Source organism: Erinaceus europaeus, chromosome 4 (assembly GCF_950295315.1).
Source record: "Erinaceus europaeus chromosome 4, mEriEur2.1, whole genome shotgun sequence".
NCBI classification, from domain to species: domain Eukaryota; kingdom Metazoa; phylum Chordata; class Mammalia; order Eulipotyphla; family Erinaceidae; genus Erinaceus; species Erinaceus europaeus.
Genome location: NC_080165.1, coordinates 14,688,587 through 14,716,079, shown reverse-complemented (window position 1 = coordinate 14,716,079; position 27,493 = coordinate 14,688,587). Strand labels below are relative to the sequence as shown.

The 27,493-nt window shown below is 44.2% G+C and overlaps 1 protein-coding gene and 1 long non-coding RNA gene across 3 annotated transcripts in view; both read right to left on the bottom strand.

Moving 5' to 3' along the window:
• Window positions 1–27,493, bottom strand: part of ATXN10 (ataxin 10) — a 182,384-nt gene that overhangs the window by 11,035 nt on the left and 143,856 nt on the right. For both annotated transcript variants that reach the window (XM_060188766.1, XM_060188765.1), the window contains one exon: window positions 15,022–15,085. In XM_060188766.1, the coding sequence (XP_060044749.1) occupies window positions 15,022–15,085 (64 nt within the window). The remainder of the gene's footprint in view (window positions 1–15,021; window positions 15,086–27,493) is intronic.
• Window positions 515–15,010, bottom strand: LOC132537987 (uncharacterized). The gene is made up of 3 exons (XR_009549386.1): window positions 13,960–15,010; window positions 5,143–5,217; window positions 515–4,105 (listed from the first exon to the last, which is right to left on the bottom strand). It is a non-coding gene; the product is annotated as an uncharacterized LOC132537987 (long non-coding RNA).

The window sequence follows — 27,493 nt, the reverse complement described above, 5'->3', positions numbered from 1 at the left end:
AAACCCACCAGGATTCCTGGTGCTCCTAATCAGTGAAGAGTTGTACTAGTTTTTAAAAAGTGCTTTAGGAGGGAAAAGACAGCAGGAGTGGTTTTCACTCAGACTTATCTCAGTTTCTCTCCAAAACAGGGGAATCTTCTTCTAGCGTTTGCCCTTCTTCCGTAGCCAGTCAACAGCGTCAGGTTGAGCCTGATGTAAAGTTTCGAGACCTCCTTTGAATCTGGAGAGGTGGCAGTCGTTGACTATGTGGGTCATAGTCTGTCTGTAGCCGCAGGGGTCGTCTCTGGCTCCCCAGCGATGGAACATAGCAGGGGAATGATTTGACTTTTCATAAGTTTTCCTCTCCTTAACCAGAAAGAGTAGATTTCTACCTAGATTTAACAAAGTTGTCCTTCTATAACTTCTAGGAGAATGTAAACTTATATCATTAACGAAAAATGAGGCTAAGAATATCGTGTAAAAGTCAAACTGGGGACCAGCGGGGGCATACCCAGTTAAGTACACATAGCATGAAGCACAGGGATCTGGGTTCAAGCCCCTACGCACCACCTGTAGGAGGGAAGTTGCACAAGAGGTAAAGCAGGTCTGCAAGTGTCTGTGTATCCCCCCCTGCCTCCCCCTCCCTTCTTAATTTCTCTGTCCTGTCCAATAAAATGGAAAAAATGGCCACCAGGAACAGTGGATTCATAGTGCCAGCACTGAGCCCCAGTGACAGTCCTGGAGGCAAAATAAACAAAGATACAAATAAATGTGAAGCTCAGTCATGTGGAAACATCTATGAGCCCTTCTCACAGCATGTGACCTGCTTCTGGGGTACTAAAATAACCCCAAGAAAAGACGTGTCTGTGCCCACACAGTCTTTCCTGGCAGCTCACAGAAACCGCCTCTGATAGGACAGGACGAAGTGGGCTCCTTGGGGAGGACAGGGGCTGAGTCTTGGCGCTGGGTGCAATCATCTCTATCCCAGAGAAGATGCTCAGCACAGAGGTGGTGGCGGTGGCAGTGAAAGCAAGTGTTTTCTGGGAGATGATTCGTCAAACCACCACAAGCCTACCCTTTGCCCTGGCTGCCAGCCTCTGCCCTTGTCCAGCAGCCCGTGCCAGTCTGAGCAGGCCCAGAACTGCCTCAAGTCCCTCAGGGAGATCAGAGGACACAAATGGGAGAGAGGTGCTGATCCCTGGTGGATCCTGTCTGCCCACAGCACGCAGAAGATAACCCTTCACACTCCCCCCCCCCCCCCGCTCCATTAGCCTGGGGGTGGGGTCCCATCTCCCCTTACTTGGTCTCTCCAAGGCCATTTGTCTACAGACCCAGCAGAGACCTCATGACCACCTGTTACAGAATCAAAGACTTGTCCAATGAAGCTTTTTCTTAATATCCTGGTTCTAGAAAACTAAGTAGTGAACACACAAGTCAAAATGCACAAGGAATGAGATTCAAGCCCCTAGTTCCCACCTGCAGAGAGAAAGCTTCATGAGTGGTGAAGCAGTGATGCAAGTATCTTTCTCTCTTTTGTCCTTCCCTCTAGATTTCTCACTATCTCTGCAATACATAAATAAAAAATATATTTTTTAAAATAAAAATGAGTAACACAGAGAACACAATACACCATGCTAAGAATGAGGATCTCAGAATAAACACCTAGTGGCAACTATAACGTGTAGCAGGGCTGGAATGACTGCGGACACTGAGGCTTTGACCAGACTCTTCTCTGTCACTGCCAAATTTAACTATGGTCATTTTAGGCAAAACGACTGACATGACACGGGGTTACCTGAAATATGGTTCTCTCTGCCAAACTTTGGCAACCAATCCTCTCAAGTGCTTAAAAAAATACATACTCAGTGTAGCAATGGGAATTAAGTATAGCAACTCAAAAGTTAGCATACTGGGGGCCAAGTGGTAGCACAGAGGGTTAAACACATATGGTGCTAATCCTAAGGACCCGCATAAGGATCACAATTCAAGTCCCTGGCTTCCCCACCTGCAGGGGGGTCGCTTCATAAGCAGTGAAGCAGGTCTGCAGGTGTCTGTCTTTCTCTCTCCCTCTCTGTGTTCTCCTCTCTCAATTTCTCTCTGTCCTATCCAACAACAACAACAGCAATAACAACAGCAACAGTAATAACAACAATAATAAACGATAAGGGCAGCAAAAGGGAAAAAATGGCTCCAGGAGCAATGGAACTGTAGCAATGACCCCAGGAGCATGGAGCCCCAGCAATAACTCTGGAGGCCAAAAAAAAAAAAAAAAAAACTAAACAGACCCCAGAGACACCATTCTTTTTTATTATACTAAGCAAATGCAAATAGAAAAAGAGAGAAAGATTGATTAATTTCCTGTAAGAAAATCTATGTTTCAACATCATGTTTTTGAAGCCAGGGTGCCCTGGGCACATGGGGCTTGGCCCTCCCACTTCTGCTCTCACTCCAGAAGCTACTCCACAGGTGAATCTCCAAGCTGGGGTGGGGTGGGGTGGGGAGAGAAGCTGCAGGGGTGAGGCATAACAAAGGACTCCAAGCCATGCTGTTCTGATAACCTGGGTGACTAAATAAACACAACTCATTGTATACCAAACTCAAAACTGCCATGGAAGGCTAGGTAAAATTATGTAGGCAAGTAATTCTGATATGCCTTCTCAGTGACACCCTTCCCCTAAAATTCAAGTTATGTCACAAATTGAGACTCAGCAAATGGCATCAGTGAAATGAATCAGCAACAAGGAATTGATCTTAAAGAGAGAGACAGGCTGGGAGTATGGATCGACCTGCCAACGCCCATGTTCAGTGGGGAAGCAATTACAGAAGCCAGACCTGCCACCTTCTGCATCCCATAATGACCTTGGGTCCATACTCCCAGAGGGATAAAGAATAGGAAAGCTATCAGGGATGGGATATGTAGTTCTGATGGTGGGAATTGTGTGGAATTATACCCCTCTTATCCTATGGTCCTGTCAATATTTCCATTTTATAAATAAAAATTATAAAAATTAAATAAAAAAAAAAGAACTGGGCCCTATGGCCGTACCCACCCTGAACACACCTGATCTTGTCTGATCTCAGAAGAGTAAGAACTGGTGGTAATGGATGCTTACATAAAGTTCTGTCCCTATTTTCAAGGGAATTTTAAGTAGTGACACTTGAACACTAACTGAAATACAAACACATAAAAAACGAGGAGAGAAATGGTGTCACTCCAGAGTCAGGCAGCTAAAGCCAAAGGAAGGCCAAGGAGGGGTTCTGAGACCATGGCCACACTCCTGGTGTTTGGCCATCGGCCCTGTCACTGCTTGGCCACCCCTGGGCTGACTGAGGGCAGTGTCACAGGGGCACTTCACTGGGAAAAGCGTGCAGATTCCTGTTTAACAACTTAAAGAGAATAACCCCCCCAGCAAGCTTGCTCTGAGTACAGTTACACTAGACAAAGCAGAGCCTGATGCGTCCTGACCTCCAGGAGGCAAGCAGATAGCAGAGTAAGCCAGGCTCAGCAAGACAAAGCTGGGGAGAGCCTGTGTGCAAGACCAGAAGGCCTGAGGCTGGAGAGGCAGCACAGTCACCAGTCTGCACAGCGGCCATCTTAGCCTGGGACCATATTTCTTCTTAGCTTTGATGACCTCATCCATATGAAAGGAAAAAAAAATGCATAACGCAGCACATGACTAGAGACAATGTGCAAAAATATAACTGAGAGTATTTCATTTTAGCCTCATTTTGAAAATAGTTTGACTATTTGCCAAAACACCTGAATGAGGAAAGAGTCCACTTCAGAGAGTCTCATTCATTACTTCTGACTCCTCCAGCCTCTGGCTCCGAGCCCTGGGGAACCAGTTGCTAGGATACCACAAAAGCTCCATGAAACAGGTCTCCTTTCTTCCCTCACTTTAAATGGACCTATTTAGACGCGGACTTCAACTGCATCCATGTATGTTGGGGGTGGGGAGAGAGGAGCCCACAGAGCAACTTACACTCATTGGCCCAGGAGCGGCACCAAAGCATCAGTCAGATTCTAGCTCCAAACTTGACTTGCTTCAGCCAAGGGTTCCAGGGAGGCCTCCACCTCCACTAACCTGTGAAAAGTGAATATTTGGTCTGGACACCTTCAATTGCTCTAGATTGTAGCAGGAGGAGGGTGTTGAGAGATTCAATAAAAAAATCTTTAAAAAAAATCAGTTGGGTAATCAGTCAAATAATCTATCTTATTAAAGTAAAACATGGTGTTGGTGAGCGTAGTTGAGTGTACACATCACAGTGAGCAAGGAGCCAGGTTCAAGCCCTGAGTACTCATCTGCAGGGGGGAAGCTTAAGTAGCTCATTAAGTAGTGAAGCAGTGTTGTAGGTCTCTCTCTCTCTCTTCTATTCTATTCTATCTCTTCCTTTTCTCTCAATTTATCTGTCTCTGCAAATAAAGTAAAATAAAATAAAGCAAAACTGTACTAAGGGCTTTTAAGTTTTTTCTTAATTAGGATGGGAAAAACAGAGTATTATAAGCAGAAATGCATCATTTTGTGAAAAGATTGGGTTGCTGGAAAAGTCATGACATATTTTTGCCCCAAAAAGTACACCATGATTTTTTTTGACAATCCAATGGCATTAAGCATTATGGTGTGAAAAACTGTTAGTGACTTTTAGAAACATCAAACCCGGTCAGTTGTGCCACCCCGAAACATTCAGGACATTTTCTTGAATGGTCCACCTTCTGGCTGCAGCTTGGAGGCCCAGTCACAAGGGAGGCACTGAACCACTCGGGTGGGGCATGCCCCTCCACCCGCCCTTAACACCTGCATTCCCCCAGAATCTTCAGAATACACATGGCAACAGCAAAGACTCCATGAAGGCCTGCACGAAAGACACTTGCTTTCTGCTATTTAGAAGTCTCATTTCATGTAATTAACACTGGAAAAGAGTGCTTGGGAACACATTTTGATAACACTCCCTTGGGTTTATGGGTCCAGTGTGGAATCTGCACACAGTGTGCAGGAGCAAGATGCCACCCAGGATAAAGTTTCCTAGGGGAAACAGTCGCACACCAGACACTTCCATCTACTGTGCTCACGGGGTGTCAACACAACCCAGCAGAACCACAGACCACATCGAGGCAGCGCTCAGCAAATGGGGATCATGGAATCTCCCAAGAGGAAGACTCACATCACTTGGAGGAGGAAGGAGAGGAAATCAGAGGGGTTACTGGTTTTCAGTATTCAGTAACTGTGACTCTTCTTTCTGGAAGAGGTAAACAGAATAGCAAGCTGGACTATCTATGTGTGAGATATTCAAAAGGATTCATCCAAGACTTTGTCCAGCACTGCTAAACAGCCACACCTCCACCCCTGAAGCACTCAGTGGAGGTCTAGGGACTTAAGAGGCTTTGGGCTCAAACTTGGATTTGTATCTTGGCCATGGTATTCACCTGCTGGGGAATATAAAAATAACTCTCTTCAGCAGTAGTTCTCTCATTTGTAAGAGCAAAGAAGAGTGCTTAAAAAAAATTGTATGCTGGGAGTCGGGCAGTAGCGCATCAGGTTAAGCACAGGTGGCACAAATCGCAAGGAGCGTAAGGATATCGATTCAAGTCCCCAGCTCCCCACCTGCAGGGGAGTCGCTTCACAAGAGGTGAAGCAGGTCTGCAGGTGTCTTTCTCTCCTCCTCTCTGTCTTCCCTTCCTCTCTCCATTTCTCTCTGTCCTATCCAATGATAACAACAATAACCACAACAATAAAAAAACAAGGGCAACAAAAGGGAATAAATAAATATTAAAAAAATTGTATGCTAAGGGGCCCAGTGGTGGTGCACCTGTTACAATGCGCACGGACCCAGGTTCAAGCCCCCCAGTCCCCACCTGCATGGGGAAAGCTTCACAAGTGGTGAACCAGGGCTGCAGGTGTCTCTCTGTTTCTCTCCCTATGTCCCCCTTCCCTCTCAATTTCTGGCTGTCTCCATCCAATAAACAAATAAAGATAATAATAATTTTAAAAATGCATGCTGACAGGGAAGTGGAAAAAGGAAGGACACCTAGAAGCTGTAATAAGTGAAGGAGTGACTTAGAAAGGAAGTGAAGGCAGGGCCTTAGAAGTGAATCAAAACTGGCATCAGCTTCCACATGGGCTCAGCCATCTTTGCCCAAATGGCACATGCGCTTCTCTGGCATATTCGTTTTCATTTTCCTGGTTAAAAGTTTAAAATATCTTAAAAAACAAAACAAAACGAAACACTATGAGGAATGCTTTGATATGGTAAGGGAGGGGAGTCTTTAAGAATGGGGAAAATGCCTCTTGTCATATAAATACAAGAGAAGAAGGAGGGAGAGGAGGGGAAGAGGAGGAGGAGGAAAGCAACAACTAACGACTACTACTCGTACTTGCTGTCGGTGTGGGCTACAGACTCAACAGAATGCTGAATATTCAGCAATTAAAAAGACGATGTTGGATGTTGGTTCTTTTAAGACAAAATGGATAGAACTGGAGGTGATGATGTTTAGTAATTATGAAGTCACTGAGGAAGTGAAAGACAACTACCATTTTGCTCATAGGTGGAATATAGAGAAATGAAACACATGAACTTGAGGGGAAAAAAAAAAAAGGTCAACCCTCATCTAAGACCTTGGGAGAACTACAGTGGTTATCATTAGGGGAAGGAGGATGGAGGCGCAGAACTTTGGTGGTGGGCGTGGTAGAGTTACACCCCTACTATCTTATCATCTTGTAAATCACTAATGAAAATACAAAAAGAAGATCTGTATGTAAATGGTATACAGAGTTTGGCATACAGAAACAATGATTTAAAAAACCAATATTAGCACACACATCTAAAGAATAGAAGTCAATTAGTTTTCAAGTACACAGACCTATACAACCCCGCCCCAAACAATCCTTTGAACACACTCAGCATTCTGGGAGGCCCCTTCCCTGTCAATGGCCACTCTCCTCTCCTAAGGCCACTACTATTCTGATTTCTACCACCACTGATTTATTTTTCCTGTTTCTGAGCTTAGTGGTCATGCCATCATTATTGTGCCAGTGAGGCTAACCTATCCGTTACACGTAATAATCCATTCTCCTTTACCGTGGTCCACAGTAGTCTATAGTAGAAATAACTATGGCCACTTCCTAGTTTATTCATTCTACTGAGTCTTCATCAAGCAGATTCTACTCTACTAGAAATAATGTCACTGGGGAGTTGGGCAGTAGTGCAGCGTGAAGCGCAAGGACTGGGCAAGGATCCCGGTCCGAGCTCCCAGCCCCCCATTTGCAGGGGAGTCACTATACAGTGAAGCAGGTCTGCAGGTGTCTGTCTTTCTCTTCCCTTCTCTGTCTTCCCCTCCTCTCACCATTTCTCTCTGTCCTATCCAACAACGATAGCAAAAATAAAAGCAATAATAACTACAACAATAAAAAACAACAAGGGCAACAGAAGGGAAAATAAATAAAATAAATTTTTAAAAAATTAAAAAAAAGAAAGTCGGGGGTCGGGCGGTGGCACAGTGGGTTAAGCGCATGTGGCGCAAAGCATAGGGACCGGCGTAAGGATCCCGGTTCGAGCCCCCGGCTCCCCACCTGCAGGGGAGTCGCTTCACAGGCGGTGAAGCAGGTCTGCAGGTGTCTATCTTTCTCTCCCCTTCTCTGTCTTCCCCTCCTCTCTCCATTTCTCTCTGTCCTATCTAACAACGAATTGCGTCAACAAGGGCAATAATAATGACCACAACGAAACTACAAGGGCAACAAAAGGGGGGAAAAATGGCCTCCAGGAGCGGTGGATTGATGGTGCAGGCACCGAGCCCAGCAATAACCCTGGAGGAGGGGAAAAAAAAAAAAAAGAAAGTCACTGTGAATGTTCTGGATTCTCTCTGATACTCACATGTATGCATTTCTCTTGGGGTCTATACCTAGGAGTAGTACTTCAAGTTCATGGAGTAGATGGAACGCTTAGTGTTAACAGGCACCGCCAGGAGGTTTGCCAGATGGCTAGTTCCAGTCATCTCCACCTGCAGTGTTTTAGGGCTGAAGTGTAATATCCTGGCCACCATCTGGGACTGCCATTGTGGAGGGTCCCATATTGTGGGCTGACTCTATCTCTTGATGACTGGGAATGCTGAGTTCTTCCCATATTTGCTGGTCATTTAGAGTTCCTCCTTGAAGTGCTATGGGCCTTTTGTTTATTAAAAAAAAAAAAATTAAACTATATTTTTGATGTTTTTTTTTTAAATTGTTATCTTTATTGGCTAGAGCCAGCCAGAGATCAAGAGGGATGGGGGAGAGACACTTGCAGCATTGCTTCACCACTCGCAAAGCTTTCCCCCTGAGGTGGGGAGCAGGGGCTCGAACCAGAGTCCTTAAGGACTGTAGCACTGTAGCATGTGTGTTCAATCAAGTGTGCCACTACTGGGCCCATTTTCAAATTTTTTAATATGCTGTGTCCATAAATTCTTTGTCAGGTAATGACTGTACTTCTAGGTCAAAATATTGATGTTTTTAGCTGGTTAAACTGCACAGGGCACTGCTTTGCCATTTTTATGACCCAGGTTTGAACCAGGCCCCCAACTGCACTAGAGGTAACTTCCCGGTAACTTCGGTGCTGTGGTCCTCCTCTCTCTCTCTCTCTCTCTCTCTCTCTCTCTCTCTCTCCCTGTGTGTGTGTGTGTGTGTGTGTGTGTGTGTGTATGTGTGTGTGTTAGAGAGACAGAGAGGGAGGGAAAGGGAGAAAAGGAGTGATCCTGGAATGATGAAGCCTTAATGATGACAGAAAAATTACATGTCTTATTTTTTAAAAATCTGCTGCCCAACCAAGATAATAATCACATTCTCTGTGATTCCTTCTAAAAACCTTTTACTCACCTTTCACATTGAGGTCTATGAGTCATGTGGAATTAATGTTTGTGAGTTAGGGATATGGGTTATTTTGAAGTATACTTGGGGGGCAGGTGGTGGCAAACCTGGTTGAGCGCACATCTTACAATGCACAAGAACCTGGGTTTGAGCCCCAGGTCCCCACCTGCAGGGGGAAAGCTTTGTGAGTGGTGAAGCAGGTCTGCAGGTGTCTCTCTGTCTCTCTCCTTCTCTATCTCCCCCCTTCCTTCTTGATTTCTCTATCCAATAAATAAATAAAGGTAATAAAGAATGTTTAAAAGTCTTAAAAAAAAAAAGAAGAAGTAGTATACCGGAAACACAGCTGATGGATACTGAACTTGTCCAGGTCCACTTATGGAACAGACACTCTTCGTCTCTCTCAGCTGCAGTGGGGCTTTTGTTGTGCAGGTGTGAGTAGCTTCTGGGTCCTCCAGCCAGTTCTGAGATACTATTGTTATTAACCATTTACCATCCGGCTCTCAAAGTAGCTCACCTTGGAAGGGACCTGCTTTGCCAGGCATACAGCTCAGATCTGAAGCGGGCCTCCCTGACACTTCGGGGAGCTCCGGTGCTGTGATGTCTGCCCTTCTCTCCTTGGCTCTTCGATGCTACCTTTCTCCTTCTCTCTGAAAAAGTCAGCCCAGAATGCTCAAGTCCTGACTCCGACGATGACGACAACAACAGCAGGAAAAAGAGTGTTATGATGACTCACAGTACAGTCATAGTTTACTTTTCCTAAGAGGGGTTAACAGCTATAATAGGATATTAGTACAAGAGGATTATTTGTTGAGAAAAACACGATGGTATTTAGCACACACTGCAGTCCTGTGGAAGTAGGTCTTAATTTATAGACAAAGACACACAAATGCAGAGAGGTAAAGTAGACCTGGGTCTGTCTGCCCCAAGGCTGTGTGCTTGCCAGTGTATCATTCTTACCGCAGAGAATTACTTGGGGGTGGGTGGGTACTGACTAATTATTATTTCTTAAAATTGTCACATTTAAGACTTGTAAAGGATATCTTTCCATCCAAAAAGGAAAGAAGAAATTGGGGTAGGGTGGGAAGAACAGGCGGGGGAAAAAAAACTGTTTGGACTCTCATTTGGTCCTTGTCCCCTCCCCCTCCAATAAAAACAATGTAAAAAAAATCCCACATCAAGGACAACTGATCAAAACATAGATCAAAAAAGAATGAAAGAAAAACATTTCAAATAAAGTTCAGCTGTTTCTATTTGGAAACAACAACAACAACAAAAAATCCCACTTGCCACAATAAACTGACAAATAAGAAATGGACTCTGTGGTAGCAGAGCTGGAATTTTCCGATGGCATCTGCTAACATGTCATTACTGTGGGTAATACACAGAGTGGGCTGGGTGAACAGCTGGGCACGACAGGCCTGCAGCCCTGAGGCAGAAGTCCCTGCGAGTTAAACACCTCTGGAAATCCCCATCAGCCTCCAGCCTGGGGGAGTCTAGGCACTCCTCTGCTCTGGCATGTCAGCCTCAAGTCCCTGTTCCAAAGGATGGGGAGAAAGTGGGAGTCTTCACAGAGTCCTAGCCACAGATCTCTCCTGGAGTACAAGAACTGCTATTGGAAGTTTGTTTGTGAAGAGAGAACTACACAGCATCACTCTAGCACAGGAGATGACAGGGATCAAACCCAGGATCTCATACTCAAGAGTCTGGAGCTTTAAACACTGCACCACGGCCCTGCACTGATGCTGGTGTTAGTACTGTAAGCTCACCCTTACTGCACAGGGGACAATTAAGCACATGGGCACTACCAGGGGATCAAAGTGGGGAGAGAGTGAAGAACTCTGACTCACAGCCACCAAACAACAGCACTGATCCCTAATAAGCATGGTCTAATAAGCATGGCCAAAATATTATTACTTTTTAACACAAATATTGCATTCAGGCAGTAAGAGCTTGGCAGATGTGAATTACTAAAACAATGATCAAAATAAACAAATTAAAACAAACACTTTTTAAAACTACTGGGTGGTGGCTCACTCAGTAGAGTGCACACACTGCCGTACAGAAAGACAGATGTGTACAGTGTACTCAGCCAGCTGCACCAGTGCCCACCCCCGGCTTATATCTTTAACTCATTCATTTATTCATGCTCCAGACAGAGGTATATTTTTTATGAAGTGAAGGACAGAAAATTGTGATTCCTGCTCTTATAGGACTTACTCTTGTGGGCATATCAGATGTAAAGCACAAATACTGATTTCCAGACTGTGATAGGCTAAAACAACAGAGCAGGTTCGAAGAGGAGGTTGAAAGGGACAACCTGACTTCATTCAAGGCTTCTGTGAGGAAAAAATACATGAAGCTGGATTCAGCCAGGGCTCACCTAAGGGAGAGAAGTGCAGGCAAAGACATTAGCATCAGCAAATGCCTTGCAGTGAAAAGCATGTCTGGGGGAAGCTAAGAAGGAGAAGAGAGACTCCAGGTATGTACAGGCAAGATCATATAGGCCTTATGGCATGTGCTGGAGATTGAGTTTATTTGAAGTGTAGTGATCAATCCTAGAACTTTTGCTAACAGGGGCATGTGCATGGGAAACTATGAGGATATAAAAACCAGAGAACAAAACAAAGATCCTGTTTAAGTTTTAAAAAGATTACAGTGAAACAGTGGCAAACGCTAGAAGAAGAAGAAGTGAAACAGTTAATTGCATTTATGTATATTCTGCAAGTTTGCGAGTGACTCTCTGCCCTAATCCTCCTTCCTAGTTCTACTCTCAACCCCGACACCATCTTCTCAGACAGTATTTGTAGTCTACCCCCATGTTAGCCATCAAGCTCAAGCAAAGATTATTAAGACATAGGCTGGCTTCCCTGGGAAGACAACTTCACCAGTGCTTCCCGGAACTTCACCCCCCCAGAGCCCTATCCCAGTAGGGAAAGACAGAAACAGGCCAGGTGTGTGGATCAACTTGCCAATGCCCATGTCCAGGAGAGAAGCAATTACAGAAGCCAGAATTTCCACCTCCTATACTCCATAAGGAATTCTGGTCTATATTCCCAGACAGATAAAGAATAGGGAGGTTTCCAATTGAAGGGCTGGGACACAGGACTCTGTTGGTGGGAACTGTATGGAATTATACCCCTATTATCTTACAATCTTGTAAATCACAAATAAAAAAAAAAAAAGGAAAAAGGAAAAAGGTAAATAGATAGATAGATACTTATAGAAGTAATAGTCAATCCATATCTGTGAGCTTGGGAGAACTACTGCAGTTTCCAGTCCAATGGAGGGAATAGGGACACAGAACTCTGGTGGTGAGAATGGTGTGAAATTATACCCCTGCTATCTTATAATTTTGTAAATCAATATTAAGTAACTAATACAAGTACTACTATCAAATTTGATTTGAAAAGATCACAGTGAATGGAAAGGGGAACCAAATATTCTTGAGGAGGACACAGAAATGTGAAAGAAACTTAGGAAGCTGCTGCTACCCTGAGGTGGCCAAAATGGCGGCGGCCCTGGAGCTGAGGAAACGGACAGACTTGGAATATATTGGGCAGAGCAGCAGAAAGGCTTGGTGCCGCTGCAGACTGCAAAAGAAAAGGCACTGCGACTGACATGACTGAGCCAGGACCAGCATGTGCCCATATCATGCACAATAATCCTCTCCGAGTGCATTTCAGGTCTAAGGAATAGGAGGTTAAACAACACTATGAAGTCTTCAGGAGATGATACAGATTATCAACACAACTTGAGAATACAAAGATATGTCAGACACACACCCCAGAAAACTATTCACAAACAAGACATGTTAAAGCTGACTAAAAGTTAACATCTCAGAACATTAGAAGCAGACCTATAGGAGTCAGGCGGTAGTGTAGCGGGTTAAATGCACGTGGCACAAAGCGCAAGGACCATCCCAAGGACCCACGTAAGGATCCCTGTTCGAGACCCCCGGCTCCCCACCTGCAGGGGAGTCAATTCACAGGCAGTGAAGCAGGTCTGCAGGTGTCTATCTTTCTCTCCCCCTCTCTGTCTTCCCCTCCTCTCTCCATTTTTCTCTGTCCTATCCAACAATAACAACAACTACAACAACAACAATAATAAAAAAAAAAAAAAGGACAACAAAAGGGAAAATATAAAAAGAAAAGAAAAGAAAACAGACCTACAAGCCTCCAGTTCCAATTCTAGGGATTTATCCAAACAGAACAAAAATACTTAAGGAACTCTATGCACATCTATGTTCATAGCAACACTATCTGTAACAGCCCAGACTTGGAAGCAGCCCACATGCCCAACAACAGATAAATGGTTAAAATAGTTGTAATATACACACAGTAGAATACTGCTAAGCAGTAAGAAATCATGTTAAGTGAAATAAGCTAGAAGGAGGAGGCTGAACACTAGATGATCTCACTTATATGTGGAATTTAAGAAACGGGAAAGAAAGGAAAAACAGAGTGAAACATAGTCAATTGCAACAAAGCCAAGGAAGGGAGGTGAGAAGGGCTTGGTCAAGGACCAAGCACATAATGGTGGAGAAAGGCTTCAGTTAGTGGTGGGAATGGTGTACAAACACCTATCACGGGGTGTGATAAAAAATTGTATTCGTGCAATGACAAGTGTCGTGTAAATCATCATTTCCCTAACAAAAAGATTTTTTAAAGGGCTGTGAATCACAAGAAACAAAAAGAGAATGACAAGTCTTAGAATGAAAGAAAGAAAACATACAGTACATACAGCTGACTAAAAACTTAATAAAGATGTACTACGAATAAACTGTTAATGGATAATTCAGTGAAAAAAATGAGAAGATTTTGCTCAGCACATCTTATATGAACACACACAGACCAGCGGCAAATAAACATCTTAGAGACTTCTCAATCTCATTAGTAATCTAGGCAAGAGTAACTGGGTCTGTGGCTTAAACTTAATGGGAGCACATAGGAAGTTAGATGGACTACAAGAACTAGTCCTATGTTTGACTAAGTGGACAGATAGCGAAGAGCAAACCACAGAAATATTATTTTGATGAATAAGAGAAAGACTGAAAGAGGAGAAGTGAATGAGGGCTATCTACTTACTTTGAAACACATGATTTCATCAGGTGCTTTTCTTATCAGAAACCAGTGTGGGGAATTACCTCTTTGAGATGCCCTCCTTCTCTGTCTCCTCAGTCCCAGGCTGGGCTCCTCACTGTCCCCCAGGCTTCCCTCCAAGCCCCCACATTCATTTAGCCCCAGGCCACACAGAAACCAAGGCAGGTCCTGGGCTGTGTTTGGCTTTCGCGAGGAAAGTTTCTGAAATTAAACAGATTATATCTCAGACTTAAACAGGCTGTATCCATCCAGTCCCTGATTACTCATCACAATACAACTACAGCTGTAGCTTTCTAGCTACAGCTAGTTGGTGAAGTGGTTGGGAATAACCAAGTTCCCTGCAGAGCCCCTTCCAGTGAGGGTGGTGGACCCAAGAAAGGGGAAGAGCCAGAGTTCCCAGCCTCCGAAATGTAGGGTCAGAGCACAGAACCCAGGAAGCATGAGAACTCGGCACCACTGAGTTTCTCCCTGTTCCTGGGCTCACAGGTGCTTCTCATGTTACTAGGCTGCCAGTCCACTGTAGAAATTCTCTCAGGGCCAGAGGGTGGCATATTTGGTAGAGCAGATGCGTGCTCAAGAACCCAGGTTCATGTCCCTGGATCCCACCTGTATGGGCAGGTCTGTAGGTGTCTCTCTTCTCCCTCTCTTACCTCCCTCTTCCCTCTCAATTTCTAATTCTCTAGCCAAGAAATTAATTAATTTTTCTTAATTTTTCCTTTTACTGAACTGGTCACTTTGAATCTCTATAGCAAAAGCATGTAAACATCTTCAATTTACTCCGAGGAACACAAGTGTAGTCCGGGGAGGTGACACCGGTGACAAGCAACACACACGGGGGCAGGGATGAGCTGGTTTTGCCCCCCAAAGGTTCACTGTATTGTCAGTGGGATGCAGACTCAGAATGTCCTATTCACCATGCAATCTCTACTCACTATACTATGGAAGCTTCAGAGGTGATGGCCCCATAACTTAACTCTGGGAGAGCAGGTTCGTCCTTAAGTCCAAGTCAATATGAAAGTCAGTGACTTGTCAGTGAACACCAAAAAGGGACTTGGGTCAAGGCCCCTGGGTGTGAGCCATGCTCAGCGCATCACAGGCAAGGATACAGGGGTTGCTGTTATCGATGCTGCAGCTGTCCAGGATCAAAGGAATGCCGTCCAGCTCACTGACCTAGAGAAAGAGAAGAGGACAAACTTATTCATTAGAAACCTCCTGGCAAGATCAGAAATTACTGATGATTTGCTCCTCCCTTTCTATTTCCCTGCTCACTATGCATTTCTCTCAAACACCTACATCAACCTCTCTGAATGATTAAGTAATGCCACTAGGAACCAACATTTTCAGCATAAGGAAAGTGTGAAGGACTGGGGAGGTGGCTCACTGGTGGAGCATGTGTCTTGCCTGATTTGGATTCCCAGCATTACATAGGAAAGGAGTGGTGCTATAGCCTCTCTTTGGTCTCAGTCTCTCTCTCTCTCTCTCTCTCTCTCCTCTCTCTCTCTCTTTCACACACACACACATTTTTAAAAACATTAAATCAAGCTAGTTAATTTATTTTTTAAAAAAACTCTAATTAGAAGGCTGGTGAGATGGCACACTGTGGCATTTGTCAGCTTAGTCATCTTACACATGAGCCATGAGTCAGGTTCCAACCCCCCGCCATGACTCAGGGAAGCACTGCGGTATCTGTCTGTCTGTCTATCTATCTATCTATCTATCTATCTATCTATCTATCTATGAAAAGTTAGCTTAGAGCAGTGAAGCATCAACAGCAACAACAAAAATTTATCAGACACATTAGCATGAATTCAAGACACCTTGTTCTCCTTCTAAAATAATCTGCATTTGCGAGTTATTTACTGAAAGGCCAAGCCAGTGGCAATGAGCATTCCCAGCACAAAAGGAATTATTCTAAAGATCATGACCCACTGAAGGAAAGCAGATGTCCAGGTGACTGACACACCAGGCAGGGAAGAGGAGACCAGATCTAGTAAACAGGATCCATACAGATACTGGCAGTAGGGTGTGTCATGAATCACTGTTTGATAGGCACCTAGCAGATGCTGGACAAACATTTCATTCAATTCTGACCATTTGGGGGGCATTGTTGGCTCTATTTTACAGAAAAAGGGAGTGAGGTTCAAAAGTGAAGTGCCCTCCCTACAGCCAGTTAATGAGTAAGTACTATTCCAGGTGAGGTCTGGGGACTCCCACCAATCAGAGAACAGAGAGGCAAGTGAGAAACTGCAGTGATACTTCAACAGTTAGGCTCTAAGCTGTCGACTCTTATAATACAGTGCAGGTTTGGACAGTCGGTGTCTTCTTGCTATTTTATTTTCTAGGAATTCACTTGTACTGTATTTGAGAAGCATGTTGGTCTAGGACGGCTTGGTGGAAGATCACTAGCTCTTCACCACAGAAAGTCTGAGAAGCACTGACAGGGAGGGCTGAACCAGAAGGGATCAGACAAGCACAGAAGGAAATGTGGTCAACCTGGTAGGGAAACCACCTGAAACTGTATTCAGAGCTTCCCTGGGGAGCCTTCCCATCTCCACTTCTCCGATAAGCTGCCAGCATAGACTAGCAGCATGGTGTGGCTATGGTAACGTCTCCTAACAGGCGAGGATAGCGATGCTGATGTACCCTGGGTCTCCAGCACTTCTGAGCATAGCGGTTTAGAGCCAGCCATACCCTCAGACTTCGTCACTCAGAATATAGTGATGGCAGGGGCTATGTGGAAGGGTGACTGGGAGACTGGGGTGGAGTCCTATGGAAGTTAGATCACAGGAGGTGTGCAGTAAGGGGAAGTGACCCTGATGGCAAGAGCTGGTGGAATCTGTCCTATTAGCTACAAGTTCAGCGCTGAAGCAGGGAGCTAAGTGGTGGCTATGGACAATGTCAGGAAACCGAAGGATAAGGTTCATATAGTCTGCTTATAATTCTACTCTTTATTTATTTATTTATTCCCTTTTGTTGCCCTTGTTGTTTTATTGTTGTTGTTATTGATGTCGCTGTTGTTGAATAGGACAGAGAGAAATGGGGAGAGGAAGGGAAGACAGTGAGGGGGAGAGAAAGACAGACACCTACAGACACCTGTTTCATCGCCTGTGAAGCAACTCACCTGCATGTGGGGACCTGAGGGCTCGAACCGGGATCCTTACACTGGTCCTTGCGCTTGGTGCCATGTGCGCTTAATCTGCTGCACTACCACCCAACTCCCGTAATTCTACTCTTATTAAGCACACTGTAAATCAACTTGCAAAAAAAAAAAAAAAAGGATTGGGTAAAAAATGAAAGCATTCAAGTTCTAAAATTCAACTAAAAAAATCTTATTTTCCTGTGTATGGGGGGAGGGTACAATTCTCAAATATGCTAAATGGGCAAGTTTTTCTTCAAAGAAAAGGAAATCAGGGGGTCGGGCAGTTAAATGCACATCACACAAAGTGCAAGGACCACTTAAAGATCCTGGTTCGAGCCCCCAGCTCCTCACTTGCAGGGGAGTCGCTTTACCTGCAGTGAAGCAAGTCTGCAGGTATCTTTCTCTCCCTTCTGTCTTCCCTTCCTCTCTCAGTTTCTCTCTGTCCTATCCAACAACAATGACAGAAATGACAACAATAACAATCACAACAATAATAAAACAACAAAGGCAGAAAGAAAGAAAGAAAGAAAGAAAGAAAGAAGGAAGGAAGGAAGGAAGGAAGGAAGGAAGGAAGGAAGGAAGGAAGGAAGGAAGGAAGGAAGGAGAAATAGCCTCCAGGAGCAGTGTGATTTGTGCATGGTACAGGCACCAAGCCCCAGTGATAACCCTAGAGGCAAAAAAAAAAAAAAAAAAAAAGAAAGAAAGAAAGAAAAGGGAATCACATGTTAAAAATTGACATTTAAGCAGGCAGAAGGGGAGAATTAAGAGTTCTTGAGAGCCATGCTTACACTACAGTAGTGGTTGAATTGAGGGAATGCTTTTCTGAAAAATACTTGTCACTCACGCTGCTACTGAGATGAATTTTGTAAATTCATTAAATGTTATGGCATGTATGGTCAAGTCTAGACAAAGACAGCAGTGGCATTATAATAACCCCTCTGAGTACAGCTTAGGAAGGAGCACAGAGTTCACACACACACACACACACACACACACACACGCACGCACGCACACACGCACGCGCCATTGGAAGGGGGTATTTCTACCAGTTTCACTGCCATAGCTACTTCAGTCAGGCTAGTGTTTGGGGCAGGAAAGAACAATTAGGAAATTAACAGGTTTTCTTCTGTTCGCACTTCACCAAGCAAAGAAATTGTTTGTTTTTTCACCTGACATGTTGAGGGCTGATTCTAGACCCATAATAGTGAGTCACAGTGGTTCACATCAAGGAGCCCAGCTCAGTCAACGCTTTCATGAGATAACACATCTCAACAAGACAATAGGTCTGGCTTAAACAAACTAACACTAGTCTCTGGAAATGGGGTGTAAACAGAAGGACAACTAATTGATTTGCTGCTCTCGTCCACCAGTAATCTCAGCAAAGAAGACACTGCATAGTGGGTAAGCCTAACTCATACTGAGCTCCTCACTGAATATTTTTAAATGTATTTATTTATTATTGGACAGAGACAGAGGAATTGAGAAGGAAGGGGGAGGCAGAGAGGGAGAGAGACAGAGACACCTGCAGCACCACTTGTGAAGCTTTTCCCCTGCAGGTGGGACCAGGGGCTTGAACCTGGGACCTTGAGCATTGTAATGCGAGCACTTAACCAGGTGCGTCACTGCCTGCCCCCCCCCCCAGAATATTTACAGTACAAATGACCTTGTCTAGACAAAGAGGACAGTGGCATTAGGACAAATGCATTATAGAGTTAGGACAATACAGTAGGAAGACAGAAAACAGTGCTAATTATTTCAACTGTTTACAGAACAAATGGTAAAAGAAAAAAAATTAAAAACCTGAAGGTGTCCTTCATCAACAATAAAAGAATGTTCAAACACTTCGCCCTTTTTCTCAATTAGGCTGCTCTTTCTTACTGAGTTGTAATAAGAGTTGTTTACTCTGATGTCGAAAAACAGCCCAGTGAAGTATTCTGCGGAATAGAAGGCTCTTTCCTTTTTGGCTGGCCATCCCCAGCAGGTAAGCCATAATGGGTGCTCACAGGAGGTGCACAGAAAGAAGCAGCTGACCGGACCCACTTTCTTCTCTGGGTGCACTGCAGTCTGTATGGCCAGTTTTGTTTTGTTTTTTAAATAAACATTTTATTTATTTATTTTTGTTCATTTATTTGATAGAAACAGGAATTGAGAGGGAAAGAATTGGGAGAGAGAAGAGACCCCTACAGCACTGCTCCACCTTTCCTGAAGCTTTCTCTCTGAAGGTGGGTTCCAGGTGCTTGAGCTCAGATTCCTGCACATGGCAACATGTGCACTCAATTGGGTGTGCCACTGCCCGGTGCGGGTGCCAGTATGACCTGTTCTTAGTACTCCACAGAGCCCCTGCCCCACCCACGCTGATGCAATGTGGAGACTAAAGGACCAAGCAAGATTGGGTGCTTGCTGAGGGGGTGGGGGTGGGGAGATAGTGCAGAGGAAAGAATGCAGGACCTGCATGTCTGAGGCTCCTATGGTAACAGAGTGGTATTCTGGCTCCTCCCCTCCCCTCCCCTCCCCTCCCCTCCCCTCTCCTCTTCTTTCTTCTCCTCCCTTCTCCTCTCCTCACCTCCACTTCCTTTCCCTCTCCCTCTCTCTCTCCTCATTACTCTACCTCATCTGAAATAAATAGAATGAATAAAAGTCATGTCCTATCCTGAGCTGGTGTGCAGGAGGGTGGACACGGGCTCCAGTTCCTAAGGGTGTGATCTCCAGCAAGCTACCATTATACAGCATTCAGCCCAGAGCCTGCAGTCTGCTGCTGAGATTGAGCTGGATGCTACCTGGGACTCAGTGTCCTGAGTTCTCACTGGGTTCTCACTGGTCCATCCTACAAAGCTATCAGGAGCAGCCCTGGTGCCCAGTGGGTCGGCACTCCAGTCCACATGCACAGGGAGGGAGAGGTCTGACACCCCCAGGGCTGAAGAGCAGTGAGCTTGGAAAGGAGCCTAAGTCCAATCACTCTCATGGGAGTTCTCTCTCTGCAGCTGGAGGATGGCCTGATATTCTGCAGCTCCACTGCTACCACTGACAAGAAGTAATTGAAACAGAAACTCTTACCTAATAAGCAATTTAGGGCAGTAGGGAGAAATAAGAAAATGTCTTTCTTTGGAGAAACCTGTCTTTGGAAAGCAGCAAAGAGTGGTATGAAAAGTGTTTCAGGATCGGAGGCAGAACGCATAATGGTTATGCAAACAGACTCTCTTGCCTGAGACTCCAAAGTCCCAGGTTCAATCCCCAGAAGAACAGAGGCAGTAGACAATCAAAACTAAAAGAGAAAAAAACAAATTGATTTAGATGCAGTTTTTTTTTCCTGAGCAGAAGTTGAAACCATAAGAGAACAGATTCTTTCTCTCTCTCTGTGTATATATGTATATGTATGTATATGTGTGTGTGTGTGTGTGTGTGTGTGTGTGTGTGTGTGTGTGTATGGGGGATAATTACCTAGAAAGTTGAGATGACAAGACTAGAGTGAAATGAAAACACTCCTGATCCTAACACTTGTTAAGACGTGTTTTTGAAAAGGGAGAGAGGTTTTACTTGTTACTAGAACAGAAATACTGACGGGGGGGGGGGGGAACAGAGATGTCTTGGCTCACTGGAATCAGTCATATACAGACAGACAGCAGCATCCAGGAAAGGAAGTCTGTGGATGACTGTCCCCGAATGTCACAGGGAACACAGAAGCCAAGACTTTCTACATGAACTCTCTGGCACAAAGCACAGATTTTCTATTATCCTCTATCAACAACTAACTGCTCAGGACAGGCTTCTGGGGATAGATTCCTGCTTGGGCTAACTATTAGAAGACTAAAAATTGACTTCTTCCCACCCCGACTCTATTTTTGCCATCAGCAGGTCTTCACTGCTCCTGGATGACTCCCAGATAAAGAAAGACAGAGAGACAGAGAGACTCAAAGCTTCTCTCAGTGCAGTGAACTCAAACCTGGGTAGCGTGCACGGCAAAGCAGACGCCTTCCTAGGTGAGCTGTCCCACTGGCCCTGGCTTCTTTTCTAACCTGGGTTTACAGGCGCCAGCGCTGTGCTAACCCTCTGTGCCTGTTAACTTTCCTTAATTTAAGGGAGGCGTACTGGAGATCTGGTGCTGGAGTCCATGAAACCACAAGACACCAAGCAGGCTGAAGTTGTTAAATAAATATTGACCCATGTCTTTTCTACTGGGGTTAAGCAGAGTAAGAAAATCGAGGAGGATACACTTTGAAGTTAAATTTCTTTGAACATTGGCTCACATGAGCAGAGGATTTGACTTAAATATCTTAGGACTTTAATTTAAAATGAAATGTAATCTTTGGATTTCAGATCTCCCAGGGAATTCGATAATGAGATGGAATTAATATTCAAATATAGAGTACCTCTTGTGGGCATTTTACCATTATAGGAAATTTAGGCCTTTCGCTGGAGTATCTTAATATGGAATGAATTTTCTGCCTTGAGGTCAAAGTGATTGTGGAGTTAATATGACTCGTGCATTGGTCTGACCCACTTAAAGAGTCTTCTGAGGCCCCAAATATCCACTCCCCCACCAGTGGTCCAGGAGAAATGAAAGGGGTATGGGTGTGCAAGGCAAGAGTGGTCTCATAAAGACAGAAACACAATGGACCCAACAAACTAAGCTTTTCTCAAGGAAGGGACACATAGCTCTAGCCCGAGCCATTAGCAGAAGAATAGCAAAACAAAGAAGAATGCCAAGAAATGAGGGTTCTCTCCTTCTCCCTGTTGCAGAGACAGCTGTGTTAACACACTATTCCGTGCCTTCTCGTAGCAGGGTAGTGACAATCAGTGAGTGCTTGCATGAAGTCCATGGTATCTACAGCAATTCTTTATCTGTCTGACTTTCTTTAGACTCTGGGGCTTTCAATTACATAAGGCATGATTCACCCATTCTTGCATCCCTTGCCTTGCTCTCAGATGCCAGTAAGAATTTTCTGGGGGGAAAAAACACTTGTGTATGAAGGACAAAAAAATAGTTTTTATAAATGGTCTGTACACACATCTACCAGTATGGAAGTAAAGAAGGTTCTTGTGTGCCAGAAACTTCACAGAACAGGGTAGAAATGGGAGGGAGGGAGGAGTACTGAACATCTGGAGACATAAGTAGACATAACATATACTTACAGATCATGTTGGTTCCTATAGTGGCAATAAATAGGATGGCCAAACAGAGCATGAAAGGAAAGGCTTTATTTTAGGCAGGGTGGTCAGGTAAGAATTTTCCATAAAATGGAAACTTTTTTTCCTTGTACTAGAGCACTGCTCAGCTCTGGCTTGTGGTGGTGCTGGGGACTGAACCTGGGGCCTCAGAGTCTCAGGCATGAGAGTCTTTTTGCATAAGCATTATGTGATCTCTCCAGCCCAAAATGGAAACACTGGAACTGAGACCAAAGTTGTGAAAATGAAGCAGACAGGGTGGGGGAGACAGCATAATGTTATGCAGAAAGCCTTTTAGCCTGAGGCTCCAAAGTCCCAGTTTCAATCCCCACACCACCACAAACCAGAGCTGAGTAGTACTCTGATCTCTCTATATATCTATCCCTCTCTATCTCGATCTCATTGCAATAAAGCAAATACATGCTTTGAAAAAGAAAACGATGCAGACTCTCCAAGATCTAGAGCAGGAATGGGGGACTTTTTTCTGCTAAGGGCCATTTGGACAGTTATAATGTCATTCACAGGCCACACACAACTATCAACTTGAAAATCAACACCTGCTGTTGCTATGCAAAGAGCTGTGGCTGCCTAGGTCAGAGCAGATCGAATGATTCCATGCGCCCCAGCCCTGATCTAGAGGGAAGTGACTAGTTTAAGATAGAGGGGAGCAGAAAGACAAAGACCCACTTAGAGAGTCTGGATGGTGAACAAGAGCAGAATCCTAGCTCTTGCCTCCTCCGCAACCCCTCCATGACTCCACCCCCTCTCAGTGGCTTTTTTCCTTGCTTTCTTTTTCTAGTGGGGAGAAATGCTGGGCGGTGGGGAGTAGAGAGGAACAGAGGGAGAGACAAGGACCTGCAGCACTGCTCCACTGCTTGTGACCAGGGACTTGAACCTGGGTCCTCAGGCATGGTATCGCGCACTTTCGACCAGGTATGCCACCACCTGACCCAAACAGACGGTTTAATGAGTATGAGGAACACTAAGTCTTGGCGATCACTGCTACTGAGCAATGGTTCTCAGTCTTGACTGTGAGCCACTTGGGAAGCTTTTGAAACTAGGCATGCCTTAGCCCCATCTTGGCCCCACCTCATATCAACTTAATCTGAAACTTGGGGATGATGATCTAGGGCGCGCATGCGTGCATGTGTGTGTGTGTTAAAAGCTTCCTAGGTGATTCATCAGGGTAGAATACAGCCTCAAACAGGGAAACAATTTATATATATAAGATATATAAAAATATATTTATATTATATAATATATATTAGAGCATGAAACAAGTCTGTGGTAATTATACGCAGATGGAGGGAAAAACATTTCTGAAATTTTAAGTAGCTGGCCTCTGATGATCTCAAATGGGCAGAAAGATGCAGGAGTGGCAGCAGGGAGGCCTGCATGAGTTGAACTGAAGGGTGCCACAGGTCAAGACAGACAGGCTGATGTGAGATCAGTTTTCAAGGTGGCTCAGACAGGAGATGCTTTCTAGAGTGACAGGTGTTAGGGGCAAGTGAGAATTCAAGAGTTTAAGTTTCTAGTGAGCCAGATGGAGGTGCCACCATTTACTGAGCTAGAGGAGAAAAAATCTAGGCAGAGCTGGAGGATCAAGAGCACCACTCTGGACAAGTGAAGAGTGTGAGGTATTTGAGGACATCCTTGTATGCGTCTATGGGCTATGGAGAATTCACAGAGAACATCAGCGGGAATGGGTCCTAGTACAGTGTGCAGGGGCCAGGTATTTAGTGTACTCTTCAGACACGTGGTCATTCAAGTCTGGGAAGGGGGTAGATGCAGCCTTGGACCAAGTTCCAAGGTATTTGACCCTTTTATAAGTTTCAGCAGAGAAATCCTGGTGCTCCAAAACCCTTCTATAATCTTGGTATCCTCACCAAATGCCATTTATTTAGAAAGATTGAGCGGCCCAACAGTCCCAACACTTTGGACACAAGTAAGTACTCATTCCCAACACATATACTTGAAAGAAGAAAGTTTCCCTGACAGACTTTAAGTGAAAAATGCACTGATGAGATTTTCTTTAAGGTGTGTGTGTGTGTGTGTGTGTGTGTATGTTATGTGTGTGTGTTCTATATCTTTAAGGGGTGTGTGTGTGTTTTATATCTTTAAGGAGTGCATGTGTGTGTGTTCTATATCTTTAAGGGGTGTGTGTGTGTTTTATATCTTTAAGGAGCGCGTGTGTGTGTATGTTCTATATCTTTAAGGGGTGTGTGTGTGTGTTCTATATCTTTAAGGGGTGTGTGTGTTCTTTATCTTTAAGGGGTGTGTGTGTGTGTGTGTTTTATATCTTTAAGGTGTGTGTGTGTGTTCTATTTTGAACCAGAGCACTGCTCAGCTGACATATGGTGGTATCAGAGATGGTGATTATCATACTTATTATATTATTTATCCACTGATCATTTAAAAATTATTATCTTTATTTATTGGATAGAGACGGCCAGAAATAGAGAGGGAAGGGGGTGATAGGAGAGAAGCAGAGAGACAAGTGCAAGACTGCTTCACCACGCACACAGCTTTTCCCCTGAGCACTGTAACGTATGTGCTCATCTGGGAGCACCACTACCTGGCCCCCATTTCTTTTTGTAACTACGTCATGGATTATTTCCTTTGGGGAAATTCCCCCAAATAATTACTGGATTAAAAAATATATAAATATCTTTAAATCTCTTTGATGTACATTGCCAAATTCACCTCAAGAGGGTTTTTCCAATTCATACCACCCTTAAAACTGCACACTTCACTCTTATAATTTTCAGTTGCTTTTTCCACATGTAAAAATATTCTTTTTAAATTTTATTTATTTATTTATTTATTTTGCTACTTTTAGGGTTATCTCCTTGTCTTTAACTTTGGCATTTTAACTATTAGGTGTCTTGACATGGACTACTTTTTTTTTTTTAATTAGTTAAGACCGAGTATTTTTTCCACCTGCCTAAGTTTTGTAAATTAAGGGTTTAGGAGAACAAAAAGCTTCTGACAGTAAAATTCTGCTGACCCACTAAAATGTGGCAAAGATCCTGGAACTTGAGCAAGGATATGCAGTTATTCTTCAAACGGACGAGCATAGATGGAGGCAGGAACAGTAATAAGATGTGAAATAAACTTTCACCAGGTTCCTCATAGAAGATGAGCACAACATACACTCCCTGCAATCTCAGCAAAGAGTTCTGGTGCCAACAGCAAGGGCACAAGGGAGAACTCCTAAGCTCCCTCAGCGACTAAATCCCATAGGGTTCTAATCCTGTCCCCTATGATTGCAAAGTTGGACACTCCAGGAGAGAAGAGCATCTCATTTCACGAGAAATCAATTGTATAAAGGCTAAGAGAGCAAGTATACGTAGAGAAGAACTTGCAGAAGAATGAGCCTATAATGCAGAAGCTACCTCCAGTGGGGTACAGAGGAAATGCAGTAGCATTCTGAAAGTGTTTATAGAAAAACAAAGGCGCTTTTCAAGAACAGTAATACTGAGGCTCTTTATGTCCCTAGAAGTACAAAGAACAGTGTGATTAATAAAATACTTTTTAAGTTCAACTACGAGATTCCAGAAGATTAACAACTAACTTTTCTTTGGCGGACACCTGCATCGGAGTTGAGTACGATTTTCCTGATGGTTTCTCCCCTAAATACTTGTCTACATACTGCTAGTCGATGCTTTTTGTTTAAAAAAAAAAAAACTTGCTATAATCTGTTTCTGAGACTGATTTTTTAAAGGTATTTTTTTTAAGTTAGAGAGAAGTGCCTTACACAAAAACTCAGTACCACCTGGTGAATGAGTGAATGAGTGTTTATCACTTCAGAGCTCCACCATCATCTCTCTTCAGGCGCACCAGTCCCCAAAGACTCAGAAATTCTGGAGCTAGAGTCGGGATTCTCAACTGATATGGAGTGCAGAACATCTCTCAGTGTTGAGCAGCGTGGAGGTCAGAGCCTAGCTGAGAAAATCCTTCTCATAGGAGGGCACTGTGTGCTTTGAGCACTGCCCCAACTCCTAGTTTCTCAACTTCACCCAAACAAGGGGAAGTTGGTGAAAGACTAGCACGGACACTGTCTCACTCAAGGGATCAAGAAAACAGTATCATTTAAAGAGTGTGAGAAATGAGAGTAACAAAGCACTCAATGGACTGATGGGTCATGATCTAATCTTTTCTGTGGCCTGGGAGGAGGAGAAGTCCATAAAGCATTGAAGGCATAGGAGCCGAGGTCCTGAGCTCAGTCCCTGACATCATCGCATGTGCCAGAGTGGTGCTCTGGCTCCCTACCCCTGCCCATGAACAAATATAAAAATAAAATCACCTTTCAAAATCTATCCTACTTCTGACACTTTACTGGATTCTTTATAAGGAACTTTTAATTATCTGAATCATACAGGGGGAAAAGTGTCAACTCAGTGTCATAGTTCCATTCCTGTCATTTCTTTAGGATAGTTCAACTACGCAAAAGGTTACAAGCTGACCAGTGAAATGTTTGAAGAGCTACATGAAAGACCCGTTTGTTCTTAAGCAGAGGCAGGGGAATATGAACCAAGAAGTGGCTTTATCTCTCCTGTGCGTGAGCACACATGCTTACAGCTCCACTCCATTTAGCAGCGTCTGTGAAGTGCCACAAGATCTGACTTGAGAAAACGGCAATACCAGAAAGGGATCGGTAAACCATGTCAGCGGCAGAGAAAACAAGCAGCTCAGAAAGCTGCTCCGGCACATCTGCACTCACACGCACAGCTACATTTAGAACAAAAAATAACCCATACTGCGAGTTTTTATAAATATGCATTCCACCTCTGCTACTTGGGGTGCAATTCCCACCCAGAATGCATCATCTGCAATGTCACACCTCAGTGCTTGAACAAACAAAATCCTGTCCTGAACGCATTTGCTCTTTAATTTTTAACCCATGGACAGAATCTCAACTATTCTGTATTCCGATGAGCTCCATGCCACTACTCAAGCCTTGGAAACTGCTTAAAAAATGCCTGTGGTGTCAAAAAAAAAAATTACACACTCATACACACACACACACACACACACACACACACACACACACACACACACACACACACACACACAGCTTGTTGAGAGTTGAAGTTCATTCCCAGAACTGGGAGTCTATCACACACAGGCCTTGAAGGCACATCTGGAAGGCCTAAGAGCTGCTCTGTTTACAGAGAGCCATACTTCCCCTGGGTACAAACCCCCCCTCCCCCCACTGGCTCTGAGCCATTAGTCCTCTGGACACAGAAGGAGGTGAAGCCAGCAGGTGAGCCCTG